Genomic DNA, 17,495 nt, shown 5'->3' with positions numbered 1-17,495 from the left:
AATACTTGTGTTACCATATTTGAGATTTTTGAAGCATTAATCAAGCGTCCATCGAGAGCAGCGGGTCTACGTGTCTAAAACTTGTAAAGTGTCTATTATGCTAATTTATTTGTCAAAAACTGACATCAACAACTCTGGTTTTTCATTTTTTTGAAATAATTTAAAAAAGAGATGAAATTTAAAGTTTTAAAACTGAAATAATAATAATTGAGAAAAAAAAAAACGATAATATGGCACTAATTCTCGCATTTGCAAAAACTTTCATAAAAGTCATTCGCTCTTGTTTACCATTTGCAAAGAAAAAATTTTAAAAATCAAATAAATGAAAATGAAATTATGCAATAATTATTACAAACAAAAGTTTATGAAAGAGAGTCTCACACGTTTTTCTCTAAATAAATTTCAAATTTTCTGAATAAACCAACGAATCACGAAATTTTGTTTAAGAAAATTTGCGTAGCTTTTTTAATAGGCTTATAATACTAGTAAACCTCAATACTGAATATTTTGCGTTTGACCTGGTTATGGTACATAAATACACACATACACACATATACATATACCAAAAGTTTCTTATTGTTATAAAATATTGGATCATATTCACGCATAATTTGATTACACAATAATAACAATAATAAATAAAATTTCCCATCTTAGTAATTCTCGCCTACACAATGAGCAGCTCAACATTTTCTTTTGAAAAACGAATGTCAAATTGAATTTAATAATCAATTATAGTCTTATATACAAATATTATAAATATATATACATACTTACATACTTATACCTATATAATATTTCTCTATACACCTAATTGTACAACCTACATACGTATACATACATACATATGTATATTCTTGAATATTTTGCATGCACGTAATTATGCATAAAGCACATTTTATAAACGAACAATATATTGCGTCATTTACAGTTTAAGTGTAGTATTTAAGTATAATTTAAAAAAAAAAACTATTGTAGATAGACATATACATACATGTAAGTATGTATACATACATATAAATATGCTTAGTGTCACGGCATACTTACTTACAATTAGATGTAAGCGATAAAATTTATTAAATATAAAAAAACACAATAAACATCGCGTGGGATGCTTAGTTTTCCTGTAAAAGCTGTTATGAATAAATTGGGAAAAACTAATTATAATGAAGAGGTTCTTTAAAAATTTTTAATATTCATATATGTATGTATGTTCACCTATATGCATGTGCTTGGTAATATTGAAAATATAATGACGAAAATCAAAGCTTTACGTGAAAAATTTTAAATTTTATCTCAATTTATTCAGAAATCATTCAGAAATAGGAGGGAATTCAATTCACGTACATATGTTTATCTTTAGAATAATAGCAATATAATACACACACTCATATACATTAGTAAACTTACATTAATTCCGATTTAAAATTCCGAATTGAATAATTTACTCGAACACCTTAACCTCATGGGTTACATATCATATATGTAATATTTTAATCAATTAAACTCTCAGATTAGTAGTATAATAAATTGTAGTACACATTACAGATCGTTAAACATTAACAATATTAATTTTGTTCGGTTAATAAAGATTATCCGTTTTAAGAAACTTGAAGGTTGTCTACAATAATTGTCATTTTAAATTAACGAAACTTCAAATCAAATTGAGTATAATTTTAAATAACCTTCTAGTTTTATATAATTTTATTAGGTTATATCTTGTAGGTAAGCTTACCTACAAGAGCATCTCACTCACATTGGAATTGTAATAATACCGTATCGATACAGAATTCAGCAATTGGCATTTATAACCTGAATTCTGCATTAAGATATAGTATTATTACAATTCCGAAATTAGGGTATATAATATAATACTCGTAAATATGTAAATGACTGTAATGTGTCAATGTGCGAGATATCGCAGCAAAAGCAATATAACTAAATAAAGAAATCACATTTAAAATTATTGTAATGTTGTAATTAATCTTTTTAATGTTTTGTCTTAATTAATTTTAAAATTTTCAAGTTCTTTTTAAAAATCAATGCAATTGTTTAAATATTGCAATAAAAATATAATGTTTATGTGTATACAAGCAATGACAGGTCTCGATTTTGAATTAAAACTCTACCTAGATCTAGTATACATAAAATTTCAATAAACTGACATTAGAAATGTCAATTTTTTGATGGTATTTTTTCAATAACGGCGCTCCAAATATTTTTATTTAATATTTTAATTTTAAAAAAGACTAGAAGAGGCCTAGAAGCGTAAATTCTGCTAAAGAATTATAAAAATTCGCAAGAGAGTCAAATAATATAAAAAATTACATTCAAACTCGTTGTATGTAAAATACAAAAAAACCACTCATGTGTTTCTTTAATTATAAAATTAATACTCTAATCATATAATCTAATCAGATGACATTCAAAATTTCATAATTTGACGTTTCATCATACGATAATGTATCTGTGATAAAACACACTCAAATAAATATATTACTAACGTTATCAACGCCAATGACACATTAAAATTAATTAACTTTTTCGGCATTATTTCGATTTTATTTCAATTGTTATTAACGAAACTACAAAATTCGAATACTATTTTGGAATTTTAATTAAAAATCGTTTGCGGATATAACATATTTTTTCTCTTTTTTTTTTCTGATTTTGTTTTTTATTTTTTTTTATCAGAAAAAAGCAAAAAAAAAAAACACATTTTCACTCCAAAACAATAATAAATTAGTAATAATAATGTAGTAAAAATCTTTTATAATACGGATTCTATCTACATTTTTTCTACATACATGTACGTATATGTAGGTTAATATATATATACATAAATATGTATACGTACATATGTATATTTAGTATTTTTTCTTTAAGAAGTAAGAAGAAGAAGAGAAAAAATTACAAACCTTTTTTTTTTTATTTTTGTTTTTTGTTTTTAATATAATGATGAGTAGAGTTTTGAAATATAAATTTATACTATACATACATACATATACAAATATGTATATATAAATATATTAGCTTATATGGTTATTTATACATACAATAATGTATATATACATTTGAATATGTAATCAAAATCTGAAGAAGAGATAACCTCTCCCAAAAATGGTCATATTTTGTTGATAATTTACTTATGAAATATACACACGTACATACTAACATTATACATACTTACAAACAGTATGTTGTTATTTCTTAACTCTGTTTTTTTTTTTTTTTGGGCTTTTAAGATTTTTAAATGAAAAAATTTAAAAAAGAAATTTCAAATTGTTACTGTCAGTTGAATGGTTAAGTCCACAATATTATAAAATAAAAAAATTAAACTCGTATATAAAATAATTAATTAAAAAATATAAATAAAATAAAAAGTAAAGAGAACAAACAAATCAGTTAGAGTGTGAAATTAAAGAAACAAACAACAAACCAAAAAAAAAAAAACAAACAAAAATAAATAAGAATAGAAAAATTATTACTGTTTCTTTTTCTTTATTCAAAGTCCAAAAATTAATTTAAAATTTTTCGTATTCCGGGGTCCGGTCTAAATAAAATTCAATTAATTAAAATTTAATTTTTAAGATAAATAAGAACAAAAAAAATGTATCAATTAAATTATTTGTCATTAATATTTATTGCATCAATAAATTATTGTTTATGTGCAACATTTATTGATTTTAATGCATTACATAAAGGTAAATTTAATTAATTAAATTTAATTATTTTAATTGTATAATTATAATTTGATTTACAATTATTATACGTATTATGAGTGTTATTATTATGTATGTATGTACATGTGTATACTGAAGATTAGAATTATTAAAAAAATATTGTTTCCGAATTTAACTTTAATTAAAATTAAAATTTTTTTAATAATTAATTAGTAAATGTAAATAGAAAATTTTGAATTAAAAACTTATTAGGGCCTTATTTAAATATGGTAGAATTTTTTTTCAAAATTTAAAGATTATTATTAAATATTCTGAAAATTGTAATATTATGTTAGGTAATATACAATACAGTGTTCCATATTTTATGAATATTTCAAAAAAAAAAAAATATCAAATCATATACTGAATGACGTATGCAATATATTCTGACGTATTAATACTTATTAAGTACATATATGTACATAAATATTTATGATAAATATTTTTATGATAATTAGCTATTTTAGAAAATAATTCAAATTCTTATTTAAGAAGGTTAATTTGTGATATTTTCAAAACATAAATACAAGTATATGCATAAAATTTCGAAAGAAATCCACTAAATGTGAAATAATGATTCCACTAAAATTATTCATAATAATTCTTAGTACTATACATATATACATACATACATATGTATATAAAATTTTTAAAATATTTTTGAATATTATTAAAACTGGAAATTTTTTTAAAATAACTAGCATAGATATATTGGAATTTTTTTCATAAGTTCAATAAGATATAATATTTGGTCTTAGATCAGAATTATCGTAAATCCAATTTAGAGCGAAGATAGGTTTTGTTTTTTTCTAAATTCATTATATTTAAGTATTAATTTTGAAATTAAAAATTAATCTGAAAAAGAGTTTGTTAGGCTTTTTCGCTTTTTGCTTTTTTAGGGATTATTCAGACATGCAATTTTTTAGTTTTGCAATTACTGCTCGGTTGTTAAATCGTTGCGCGCACATGTAAGCAAATAAATTCTTATGCCAATTCAAATCGATTGCATTAACTAAAAATTGTAATCAGTTTGTAAAAAATTATAAAACTGTTTGATTTTTTTTAATTGAATACGATCATACAGTTGTATGTTTGCACGCTTGAATATAAACATATGGAATACAAATAGGCAATTATAAACAGTTAAAAAACTAAAAATTGCATATCTATCTGAGTCCTTCAAATTAATAAGTACCAAATTTTAAAAATTTCTAATATAGAAAACTAATGTCATTTCTTATGTCATTTTCACATACAAGAAAACTGATTTTAGGATTCAAATTCTAAGCCTGAAAAATGGTAACTATTTAAAAATGAACATATTTCAATTGTATATAAGACTGAATTATTTTTGTCGAAAACCGTAATAAGAGAAAAAAATAAATTTCAAAGAAACATTAAAAATTTAATTCGCTCTTCTGAAAAAATTTCATAATGTGACTTATGACAGTTTTAATCTGAATGGAAATGATAATATTTATATTTGTTATACGCATTGTATTTCTAAATTAATAAAAATTGTTTTCATTATTTCAGATAGGATAAATTGTAGTTTAATTTTTGAAAAATTAATTCATGAAAATAATTGTTTCCTTTGAATTCAATTTAATTTAAATAATTAGATATTAATTAATTACATAATATGTAAAAAAAAAATTGTATTTACATATATTAATTTCTGTAATTATTAAATTAAAAATAATAGTTAAAAAAAAATTTTTTTTTGTTAATAAAACTTTTAATATTCAAATTATACACGCTGTCATCAAGTATACTAATAAATTATCACGTTCTTAATATTATATTACATATATGTATGTATGTATGTATATTGAACTTATAAAGCCACACGATTATTTTTAAGGTTCTAAATTTAACAAAATATCGTGATTTTGTTTCTAAAACTACAATATTCTACTAAGTAAAAATAATATGCAAATTGTTGCTAATCTCGCACATGAAATTTAATATTTTATATATATATATATTAATTAATGATAATTAAAATTTAATTATTGTATATATTTAAAGATCATCCCGGAAAATGTTATGATTCAGAAACAAAACATGCATTCAGTCCAAATGAAATTTATAAACCAATTGGAAGATGTTTAGTATTGGATTGTATTAAACCAGGATATGTTCAAGGAAGCAGGTATATTTATCTATAAAATTATAATGAAATTAAAATTATTCAAATTGAAATTTATTTTAATTCATAAAATTTAAATACAAAAAATAACAGAGTGTTGTTCTTATCAAGAAATAACAGAGTTTTTACTGTGTATATTAAAATTATAATGAGAGAAACAAAATGCCAAAGCGATAAGATTAAAATTATTATTTTTGATCGGTAAAAAAAATTTTTTTTAATAGCTTTTTTGATTTAATCAAAGTTTATAATATATATTTTAAAATTATATTGTAATTTGCATATATGTTTGTCTTTTAATATATAATTAAGTTTTTTAAGATGAAATTAATTACATAAAAAGTATAACACATATAGATGGCGTATAGTAAAGTTAGAAAATAAAATTATAATGAAAAAATATGTGATAAGAGTCAAAATTCAATTTGCAAATAAATTGTAATATTAAATTTTGTGAATGAACTTCGAAATTTAAAAAACTTTAATTATAATAATGATTTTTGAATATTGTGCGTACTCAGTTTTATAAATAAAATTTTTATACTGTTATACGTAATTATTCTATAATATGGTTAAAAATCAAATTTATTTAAATTAATACGAGTATTAACGTGATCGGTTTAACTTTTATGTACGTATATATCGTCGGTATTACAGAAGAGTCACATAACTGCTTTTTTCTGAGTTTATATATACACAAAAATTCAGAATTTTCTAAATTATTTGTATAAAAAAACTCATGTAGCTCTTAGGTTAGTATTTTCGGAAAAATAACATTGTAAATTTTACCATGTATTAGCAACTTGATATTATTGTCGATATTTTCAAATGCGTTTTTCTCGAAACACAAAAAAAAAAGCAGTTTCGTGACTCTTCCATAATACCGACGATATATAAATTTACAAAAACCATGTATATATCGTATCTGACCATTGGTGCAGTGGTTATGGCACCGGTCCTTTAACCGAAGGGTCTCGGGTTCAAACCCCGGTCAGGTCACTATAAAAATTATATTCAATATTATATAACTTAATATACAATACTAATAAAAATATCATACAAGTAATTTTCAAATATTCCTAATATTCGATATTAAAAAAAAAAAAACTAAGAAAAATCAATAGTAAATATTAATATAACCTCAAATAATTAATATATAAATAAAAACTACGGCAGGCTAGTCACCTACCTAGTTAAAACCCTATGACGCTATGAAACTAGTGCATGAGAAATCATGCACTAGCCCTATGCTCCTTCTAGGAGCGAACAAAAAAAAAAAAATGTATATATCGTAATTATAAGCAATGTATATCGTAATTAAAGAATTATTTCATTTATTGTTCTCTTGTTTTAGCGACACTCTGTTTATTGCTTCGTATTTTCAAGAATTCGTTCGATGGTGTGCAATATTATATTAAAATATTATCAAACTTAAAATGCGCTCTGGTTAAAAATAGACTGATATTGAAGTTAGAATCTAGTCAATTTAAAATGTTAATTTATATTATATATAGTTGGTTTTATCGCTGTTCAGAACATCACTTTCATAATTTAATAAAAATAAATCAATTTAAATTAAATGTATACTTAAAAATATTACTATATTTTTTTAAAGTACACTCGCAACTCCCAATATTTTAACCGATTTTATATTATTTTACACAATTTCAAATTTATAATTTTCAAGTAATTAATCAAAGTATTTATTTTATTTTCACATTATAATTATTATATTATCGTATATATTATCAAATTAAATTTAATTAGTAAAATATTTTCAAGTTCCGGGATTTACAAAACTATATATGTATACTTACCTTTATATTATATAGGATCGTATTTATATACATATACGTATCTGTTATACAATTTAAAAATTTTAATAAACAAAATATTTTTAAGTATTATACAACTTTTTTTTTTTTTTTGGTGATAAAAATCTCATATTTCAAGAAATTTTGTTTACGATCAAAAATTCTAAAAATGTTTCATCAAAGGTCATAGTGTTATGTACAAATTTACTACTTATATACCATATATTGTTATACACGTATAATATTGTTATATATGTATAAATATATGGTGTATAAACCCTCAAAATTTCTCATGCTTTCTCATATATTTTAACCTTATATCTATAAATTTAATGAATTAATTAAATATTATATTCACGTGTATATATCAAATATATATACGAGTATATACACATTATATATAAAAAAAATTTTTTGTTTTGAATAATTTTATTAATTAATTCTAAATATTATTTTTATATTATCAAAAAAATATCCTATTTTTAATATTCCGTTTTTTTTTTTTGTGTTTTTATTTTAGTTGTGGAAAAGTTATACTACCAGATGATTGTATTGAATTAGAAGGAGATTTAACGAAACCACATCCGTATTGTTGTGATGAATTTTTATGTAGTGATGAACATGGAAAAAAATTCATATATAATCCAAGTATACCACCATCATCAACAAATTCAAATAAAATAATAGATGAGAGAAATGATAATTATTTATAAAAAAAAATAAAAAACAAAAAACAAATATGTATAAATTAATAAAAAAAAACAAATAATATTATTAAATTTAATTAATTAATATATTATATATATTATAAATGGTATATATTATATATATATAAAAGTAAGTTAATGTATAAGGAAAAATAATTTAAAAATAGTTTTTAAAATATCGTTTTTAATTATAAATATGTATTAATTAATATTATAATGTTTTTTTTTTTTTATTTAATTAAAAAAGAGAGTGAAAATTAATAAAATTTGAGAAAAAAAAATGGGGAAAAAATAACAAATAATGTTTTTTTTTTTTCTAATTTGTTAAAAGTGTGCATTATTGTGAATGGTTATTTTTAGTATATCGTATCCTTATTTACGATATATATTAAATTTTAAAATTTTATTTTTAAGAAACTATTAATAGAATTTCTCTTTAAGGTAGAATTTCCGTTTTATATTATGCATGTGCATACATATACTTTATATTCAATGTTATATAATAAATCATAGATCTATTATATAGTGTATCAGATATATATATATATATATATATATAACAGATCGTGTGCATCATATATGAATTGCTCGATATTATAAATGTAAATCATTTATAATTGAAAGCAATTTTTTGTAGTAACTGACGTGTTAGTAATTTATTTGTCACATATCGTTTGTTTGCTACAACACTAATATATTACTCAAAATTTGCAAAGTTAGGTTAAAGTTTTAATACTATCGCAATAATATTTTTTTATAATGTGTTGTAAGCAGTAATTTTTTAAACTATAGAGAAAAATTGTGTTTTTGCACAAAACCGAAATTTTTTAAGTGCTTATTTTTGTATATAAATAACACAGAATTTGCATTTTTTGAGTTATGTCCGTATTGCAGGATGTGTTAACATTTAAATATTTAAGAAAAAATGGCAACAAATATTGAGATTTATGATGATTATTTGACAATGCCTTGAGAATCCATGATTAATGTCAATTATAGTCTGTTGCATTTTCGATTAGATTGCTTTGCCAATAAATTGCAAATGATATTTCGGAATGTAGAACGATTCTCTGTTGTATAAGACTTATAGGTTCTATCTCATAGACTGTTGTAGCATCAAAAAAATTTTAAAAAATTTTTAGAAAGAATTCAAAAAATTTTTTTTTTAATATTTTACATAATTTTTATATATTCATACTTGCACATACATATAAATAGTTATATATACTATTTAACACATATTCATATATACTAAGATTGTAATAAAAATTCCTTCTAATTTAGGTAAAACCAGGTATAACTATAAAATTATGAACGGCGAAAAAAAAAAAATTAATAGTCATCATTAATGAAAACAACAAAAACTATAAAGAAAACTATAAAAAAGTAATAAAATTTCTGATGTCAATGAACAATTTTTTTTTTTTTACTTCTTACGTACATACTTACGTTACATATACAATATCAAATCTTAAGCAAAGACTGAAATTATTTTAGATTCTAATTTGATTTTAAATCCGAAATTTCATTGAACTTATATTGATTATTTTTAAAAGTAATCGTTTTTTTTTTCTTTTGATTTTGTGATTTTATTTTTAATTTAAAAAAAAAAAATAAATTTTAGTATGACGTATGTATGTATATTGTACATTTACTGTCATTATATGCCTTACACACAATATAAGTATGTATATATATGTACGAGTATGTATACAAATCTAGTTTTCAACTACAAAAAATTGAGAGCAATGACTATACCTTTTTTGCGATTTTAATATTATTACTCGTATATGCATAATAGAGACCAGGTTTAAGGAAATACAAGTTCAAATGTATTCAATATACTGTACTGTACTGTAAACATATATATATATATATATATATATATTTATGCTTACAGTGCAGAACAGTAAATATGTATGTACTTTGAAGAATAACTAAATTTATTCAATTTTATGTAATATTGTAAATTTATTTGGAAATATTTCATATAATGTGCGAATGTGTTAAGTGATATGAAGAAAATTTTATTGAGCAAAATGAATAGTTAAGAGTGATTATTTAATTTGTATTACTATTATGTACCTATACAATTTTAGTTATAAAAACAAAATATACGATTCGAATATTAAGTTCAGTTTATTTTCTATAACAACAGTAGTGCTTAACACACTACTATTAATTAGACTAATATTGCATATAAATATGGAAGGATATAATTAGAATGTGATTTTTCCACTAAACTTGTGAGCTTAATTTTATCAAAGCAAATTATTATTATTATGTAATTAAATTATTATTATTATATCAAAGTGACATGCAACAGTGACTACGATAGGCTAGTCACCTATATCTAGTTACCTCTATTACGCAATGAAACTGGAGCTTATGGTCTTCCTAAGAGTTAAATTGGAGGGGGGGGGGAGAAACATGCAATAGCAATAATAATTAGTAATTATTATTATATGGGTACAATTCTATGCCTTTAAATAAAATATGAAAAAAATATGAATAGAACGTAGAATATGGAAATATTTCTACATGAAAAAATTCAAGAGGACAAGTGCACTACATTTAAAAAATTTAATCTTTAATTTTAAAGTAGAGAAAGGATAAATGAAGAAAAGATTATTGAAAATTAGAAAAATGAACAGTTCAACTTTATTATCATTACAAAAAACATTTCCAAAAAAACTTGTAAAAAATAGCTTAACGTATCTATGGACAATGGAGGTAACTCTCTCTAAATTTTGTAACGGTAAATGTATTTTATTAGAGAATAAAAATATATTTTAACTAATTTTCTTAACGGTGTATTGTGTATATTATGTAATTTCATTTCAATAACAAACATATTGTACTGGAAATTTGCTAGTTTGCGAACTATTGGTTTGAACGATTTTGTATGTATTCGAAAGAAGCAATCCTTATATATTAATTATACACATAAAATTTATGTTAAGACTATATTATTTTTTCATTGTGTGCTGTTTTCATTGATGACATGCAGCTATTTTACAAAGACAATAATTATGTATTACTGACCATAAATCCGTAACCCCTAAAGAATAATTAAATGAGCGCTATTAACTACACCAAAGAGATGTACTCGTACCCAATACTGCAACACGGGATTCTTTACATGGGAATCTGTGTGTTTAATTAAACACAATGATTTTGATTAAACACTGTGATTTTAATTAAACACAATTTTTTTCAAAAACATTTCTTCAAAACTATGTATGCCATGATATAATTTTAAATATAAAATGAATTATAATCTTAACAATAATATTAATTGATTCCATTTAAGTGAATTTTAGAAGAAAAAAAAAACAAAATTTGTGCTTTTATTAAAAGAATGAATAAAGGCACAAATTTTAATTAAAATTTAATTTTTATGAATTCATATTATTTTTTATATAATAATTATTGTATTATGGCATTATTCTATTGCTAATTAATTAGTATTAGAGGCTCACAACAGCTTCTATTCAATTAAATATGTAAAAATGGAAACATAATTATATTAAAAATAAAAATTCCATAAAAAAATTCAATTGGTTATAAAAGTTTAAACAAAAAAAAACACCTACTATTTAACCTTAATAACCTTTTATACAAAATGTTTTAATATTTATGCACGTACACGCATATACTCGTATACACAAAATTGTAAGCTATTGTTATAAAATTTCAATAATTTAATAATTACATTTAATTAAAGAAGAGTAAAAAATTTATAACAATAATGTATAGGTATTCCTATTTGTTGTATTGTGTTGAAGAATAATTAATAGACTCAAGAAAATTTTAGAAAATAAAAGCTTTAAAAATTTAAATTAAATTTTAATATAGACTTACCATGAATAGTAAGGTTTATGTTTCACGGTACCCATAAAATTTTGAATAGGTCATACAAGCAATCGGATTTTGAATAGGTTATTTACGTTATGTTGTTTTTAGGCTTACATTTATATCAGCCTAACTCATATCAGTCAACCCATCACATTTCATATGACAGTGAATTTGAACATGCAAAATATTTTTAAATTTTTGAAAATTTTGTCTTCAATTTCTGCTATTACCTTCAATTTTATGGAAAAATACACATTAAATAGTTCTTTAGTCAGGATCCTCTTGATATGAGTCCAATATTTCGTTACATTTTTGTTCAAACGTAAAAATCTTATTATACATTTTTGCTTAAGCGTCAAAATCCTGTAAGTAAATCATATTTGCACCTTTCAATGAAAATATCTCCAGCATTATTTTTCAATTCAATTTAAATTTTCCTGAATTTACATCCAAATTATAACACTAATCTTATAAGAAGTTTTTAATATCAATTCAAATGATGTTTTAGAATTCTTTGTGAAATTTCAAACAAAATTCTACATTTAAAACTTGACTCTAAAGCAGCTAACTTTTTTTACATTAATTGGGAGTCTACTTGAAATCAGACCACTTTCCACAAACGACTCACAAGAATATTTCGTTATACATAAAATAAAATAAAATAGAAATACAAAAATTCAAGCAAATTATGATGGAAGCTAAGTTTGAGACGTTTCTTCTTCAGATCTGGAATTACTTATGTATTCCGAAAAAAATTTTTCCTGATTAATTTATTTCAAATTATTCCTGTACTGTTCCTGTCGATGTATTATTATTCCAGTTTTGTGGACATGGTTAGTTAGGCCAATTCTTGTGTGTTCATAAAAAGCATTATTCTTGTCCCAATTCTTGTTACGTTTATTGTACACTATATGTATGTTTGTATATATACATATGTATGTAATTTTTAATTATAAATAAAATTTTAATTATTTTTTTTTTTATTTCAATTATTATTGACTTTATTTTTTAAAAGAAAAATAAATTTGATTAAATATGTAAATTTTGATTTCATGGAAAACACGATTAATCTTACACACATAGAGAGAGCTGAAAACAAAAATTTATTGAAGCCCTATAACATATTGATTGAAGAACTGAGTCAATTTTATTCCTTTGGAATAGGTCATGTTTGAGAACATACATACATATTTTTTTAAGCAACATCCATATATTTTATATACATAGGTATATTTTTGACTGTTTGGTCCAATAAATTCCAAAAAACTGATAAGAAATGTTTTTGTTTTGAAATGATTGTATAATCTGTCGATATTTTCATAATATAAAAGGAATAAAATTCGAAATTTATTTGTATATTAGCAAGATAACCCCAGTTATTAATAATAATCACGTAATTTTTTGTTTATTGTATTAATTCTATACATATATGTATATGTATATATATATATATATATAGATGACGCATTTTATATATGAAAATAAACATGACAACGTAGAGAACAAAGGGTGTTTTCAAATTAATTATAACTATAAAGTGCTTTATAATTTTAATAATGCAATAAAACAACTTCAAATATGACAAAAGCTGAGATGACAAACACGAAAGCATGTACTCTTATGTCTCCTTTACTAGATTTGAAATGATTTTACAATAAAATTTATTGCAAATTTTATAAAACAAGATGAAAACTTTAATTTTTTTTTTCTTTAATATATAAGTATTGGCAAATTTTAAATGATCCTTTATGTATAATTAATGATAAACAGCCTGATTAAGCAAATGATGCAAGTTTTCATATACTAAACAAATGTTGACAGCATAAAAATGATAAATTTCTAATATATTGGCAATATGTTCATCTGTAAACGCTGTTCTAACTTAGTAATAGATTGCAGTGTGTATGTTTAATAAGAACTGTTTAAATTGTTTAGAACTGTAGTAAGCAGCTTTTTCAGAAATGTGAATTTGTTCAGACATTTAAAACAGTACAAGCATTTCAGAAATTTCATGCCCGTCGCAAATTCTATAACTGTGATAGCTTAGATGTCAGACAAGATGGAGAATGATTTTTTTGACAAAATTTTTTAAACTTTTATCTCTATTTCCTTCAACTTGATTCAAGTTTATAATTTTTAAGAATTTTTCTCCGAAAATTTATTTTTTTTGAATTTTAATGTGTATAGGGACAAATAGAAAAATGACAACTCTAGAACTGCATTTTCAAATAGCTAATTTTAAAATTTATCAGTTAATGCAAGAAAGTTCTTATAGTTTTTTGTTAGAAATGCGTACGCATACTGAGTTTGCAGAAGAACCTAATGTTATGCTACGAGTACAAGTATATTATGTTTACAAAATATTGTGAGAAATTTTATAAATTTCAAAAATGTTCATATTATAAAATAACAAGTACAGTTATCAATTTTATTTCTCAAATATTTCCTATACTTACATGAATATTGGGCAATCATAAAATTTACTGCTTAAATTCAATTAATACATTTAATTGTTAAACACCCTGCATTTGAAATATAAATACAATTTCTTAAATTTAATTTGAACTCAATTTGATAAATCCTATAATTTGGCATTTTTCTAAATAAAATTCAAAAATTTTTCAATACTTAATTTTCGTAAATTGAATTGTCAAGTCAAAACAAAATTATAATTAAATTATATAAGTACTTTATAAGACCTACATATAATTAAACAACAAAATGAAGAAATTTTCATATTTAATAATTTTTGTTGCACTATTTTTGAACTCTTGTTCAAGTACAACTTTCCGGAATAATAATGCTTTTCATGAAGGTTTCAAAATATAAATGCTATTGTAAAACTATAAAATATTTTTATTATTTGAAGAAAAATTTTAGATTATCCTGATAAATGTTATCATAAAAGAACACAACATCTTTTTAGTCCAGGTGAAACTTATTTACCAATTGGATTTTGTGCAAGTATGAAATGTATTGGACCAGGAACATTTATAACAGAAAAGTATAATAAAATAAACATTAATTTTTTACATAAAATTTAAATTTAATAAATTTTGATTATGTATACATATAGTTGTGGAACATTAACGGTACCAGATTGTGAAAAATTAGATAAGGATTTAAGTAAACCATATCCGCAATGTTGTAGTAAATTTTTATGTAAATATCCAAATGGTACAGCATTTATAGAAGATTTACATACTGCTAAGGATTTTTATAGTAAAAGAAATTAAAATATGTATGTTTATAATGTGTGTATAAAAAGAATGTGATTATTATTATTAAATATAATATATATATATGTATGTGTACAACAATGTGTTTCTTTAAATATTATTGGTGTTTTATTCAAATATCGTCATAATTATATGCGATTATAAGAAATAAAATAAAATTACAATCACTGGTAACACTGAGCACATTGAGAATGGAAAAACTTAAGTATTTCCATCCTCGCAATCCAAACGCAATTAATTAAAACAAAAAATTTAAAATTTAATATTGCAATATAGTTATAAAATTCAAGTCAAAAATTAAATGATTAATTTTCTAATGAAAATAGAAACTTAAGAGCAATCATCAAATAAATCACCCTAAACTTATAATTATAACTTAATTTTAGAGTGAATTCATCTCATGCACTCATCCTAAGTGATATAATAAAATTTTGATTTAAAGGCTATTAATTTAATTAAAAATTTGAAAAGTCATAATGGCCATAATTAAATTGTGATTAGATATTTGATTGTGATTGGTTGACAAAAGTAGTTGGTACTAATTTTTCTTTAAAATTATGCCACTGTTAGTTGTATGTCTTTCCGTTCGTTCTACAACCAATAATAACCCCTCTTGAGGTGTTTCACCTCAATCCCCTCTCACCTTAACGCCCCTCAAAATTTGTAAAAATTGAATTTTCGGCATCTTAACCCACTTACTTAACCATCTAATTCGAAATTTATTTTAACGCTTCTTTCAACTTTTTTTTTGCCTCATCCTAATTATATGCAATAACTACTTTACAAACCATTGATTTGACCCAACTTTATTATATAGGTTTTGGGTAGCTATTGGAACAACTTATACAAATATTGCTAAATCTTATTGGAATATGTAGTCCTTTATTACTGCTCTTGTTGATAAAAAAAAATTTAATTATTGTAAACTTAAAAGTTTCCGAGTTATACAAATTTTTTTTCATAGTTGTATGGCAATTACTCGAATCACGGCTTCAATTCAATCCAATTTAAAATATAGCAACTCCTAGTAATTAATAAATCGTTAGTTAGACTAATTAAATGCATTTTTGAGCTATTGCTGTTTATGTTTAGAGAAATTACCTGAAAATCTAAATATTCCTATAGCGTATTCTTATCTTTTTAATCAGTAGCTCTTCTATTTTTGGATGGGAATATAAAAGGAGATAACCTTGCTTAAAAATTATTGATAATAATTAATTTCACTTTTACTTTTCTCTAGAAACTTTTAATCATTCTTAATTGTTTCATTTAGTCGGAATTCTAAAGTTCTTAAATAACAACTTTATATTCTATTTCATTATTATTAAAAACTAAAATAATGAATTTATATTTAAATTTATTATTTTTAATTTTGCATATAAATTTCTGCTTCTGTGCCATATCCCGAAACTTGAATGCAACACATGAAGGTAGTGGATCGTAATTATGATGCACCTTAGTATTTATATCAAGAACATTTATAATTTGAATGAAATTAAATTTCTTTTATGAGATCATCCTGGAAAATGTTATTGGGAAAAAGGAGAACATGTTTTCAGCCCAGGTGAAACATTTACACCAATTGGATATTGTGCAAAATTACTTTGCAAAGGACCTGGCTATATAGAAACACACACGTAAGACACTTTTTTTTTAATTATATTTCCTCTAGTATTTTAAGGACATACGCATATGTTCGAATTGTTTTCAAGATGCGGAGTAGCGATAATGTTTGAATGTGAAAAGTTACCTAAAGATAACACTCAACCGTATCCACATTGTTGTACACGATTCTTATGTAAATTTCCAAATGGTACAGAATACATTGCAACTCCACAGGCAAAAACAAAAACTATTATAAACACAGTCACTGAAGATTATGCAGAAAACCATTAAACAACCTAATTATGGATTGTTTCCATTGTTACAAGTTTGAATTAATTTTTGTATTTTTTAAAATGAAAGAAAGTAAGAAAATTTCTGTATGGTTACTAAATTTTAAA

At 22.7% G+C, this 17,495-nt stretch overlaps 1 protein-coding gene across 1 annotated transcript; it reads left to right on the top strand.

Moving 5' to 3' along the window:
- The first annotated feature begins 3,300 nt into the window (after positions 1-3,300).
- Positions 3,301-8,601, top strand: LOC129611420 (uncharacterized). Its single transcript, XM_055524563.1, has 3 exons — positions 3,301-3,704; positions 5,754-5,877; positions 8,209-8,601. The coding sequence occupies exons 1-3, from the start codon at positions 3,611-3,613 to the stop codon at positions 8,399-8,401; spliced, it is 411 nt and encodes a 136-aa protein (XP_055380538.1). The 5' UTR covers positions 3,301-3,610; the 3' UTR covers positions 8,402-8,601.
- The last annotated feature ends 8,894 nt before the right edge of the window (positions 8,602-17,495 follow it).

Source organism: Condylostylus longicornis, unplaced genomic scaffold, assembly GCF_029603195.1.
Source record: "Condylostylus longicornis isolate FDR11 unplaced genomic scaffold, ASM2960319v2 ptg000049l, whole genome shotgun sequence".
NCBI classification, from domain to species: Eukaryota; Metazoa; Arthropoda; class Insecta; order Diptera; family Dolichopodidae; genus Condylostylus; species Condylostylus longicornis.
This window is presented reverse-complemented; position numbering and strand designations above follow the sequence as displayed.

Bases quoted from the DNA above. Each gene is read 5' to 3' on its own strand.
- LOC129611420 (XM_055524563.1), top strand. From the start codon at position 3,611: ATGTATCAATTAAATTATTTGTCATTAATATTTATTGCATCAATAAAT. The intron at 3,705-5,753 runs GTAAATTTAATT...ATATATTTAAAG, and splicing joins TTTTAATGCATTACATAAAG to ATCATCCCGGAAAATGTTAT. The intron at 5,878-8,208 runs GTATATTTATCT...TTTTTATTTTAG, and splicing joins GGATATGTTCAAGGAAGCAG to TTGTGGAAAAGTTATACTAC.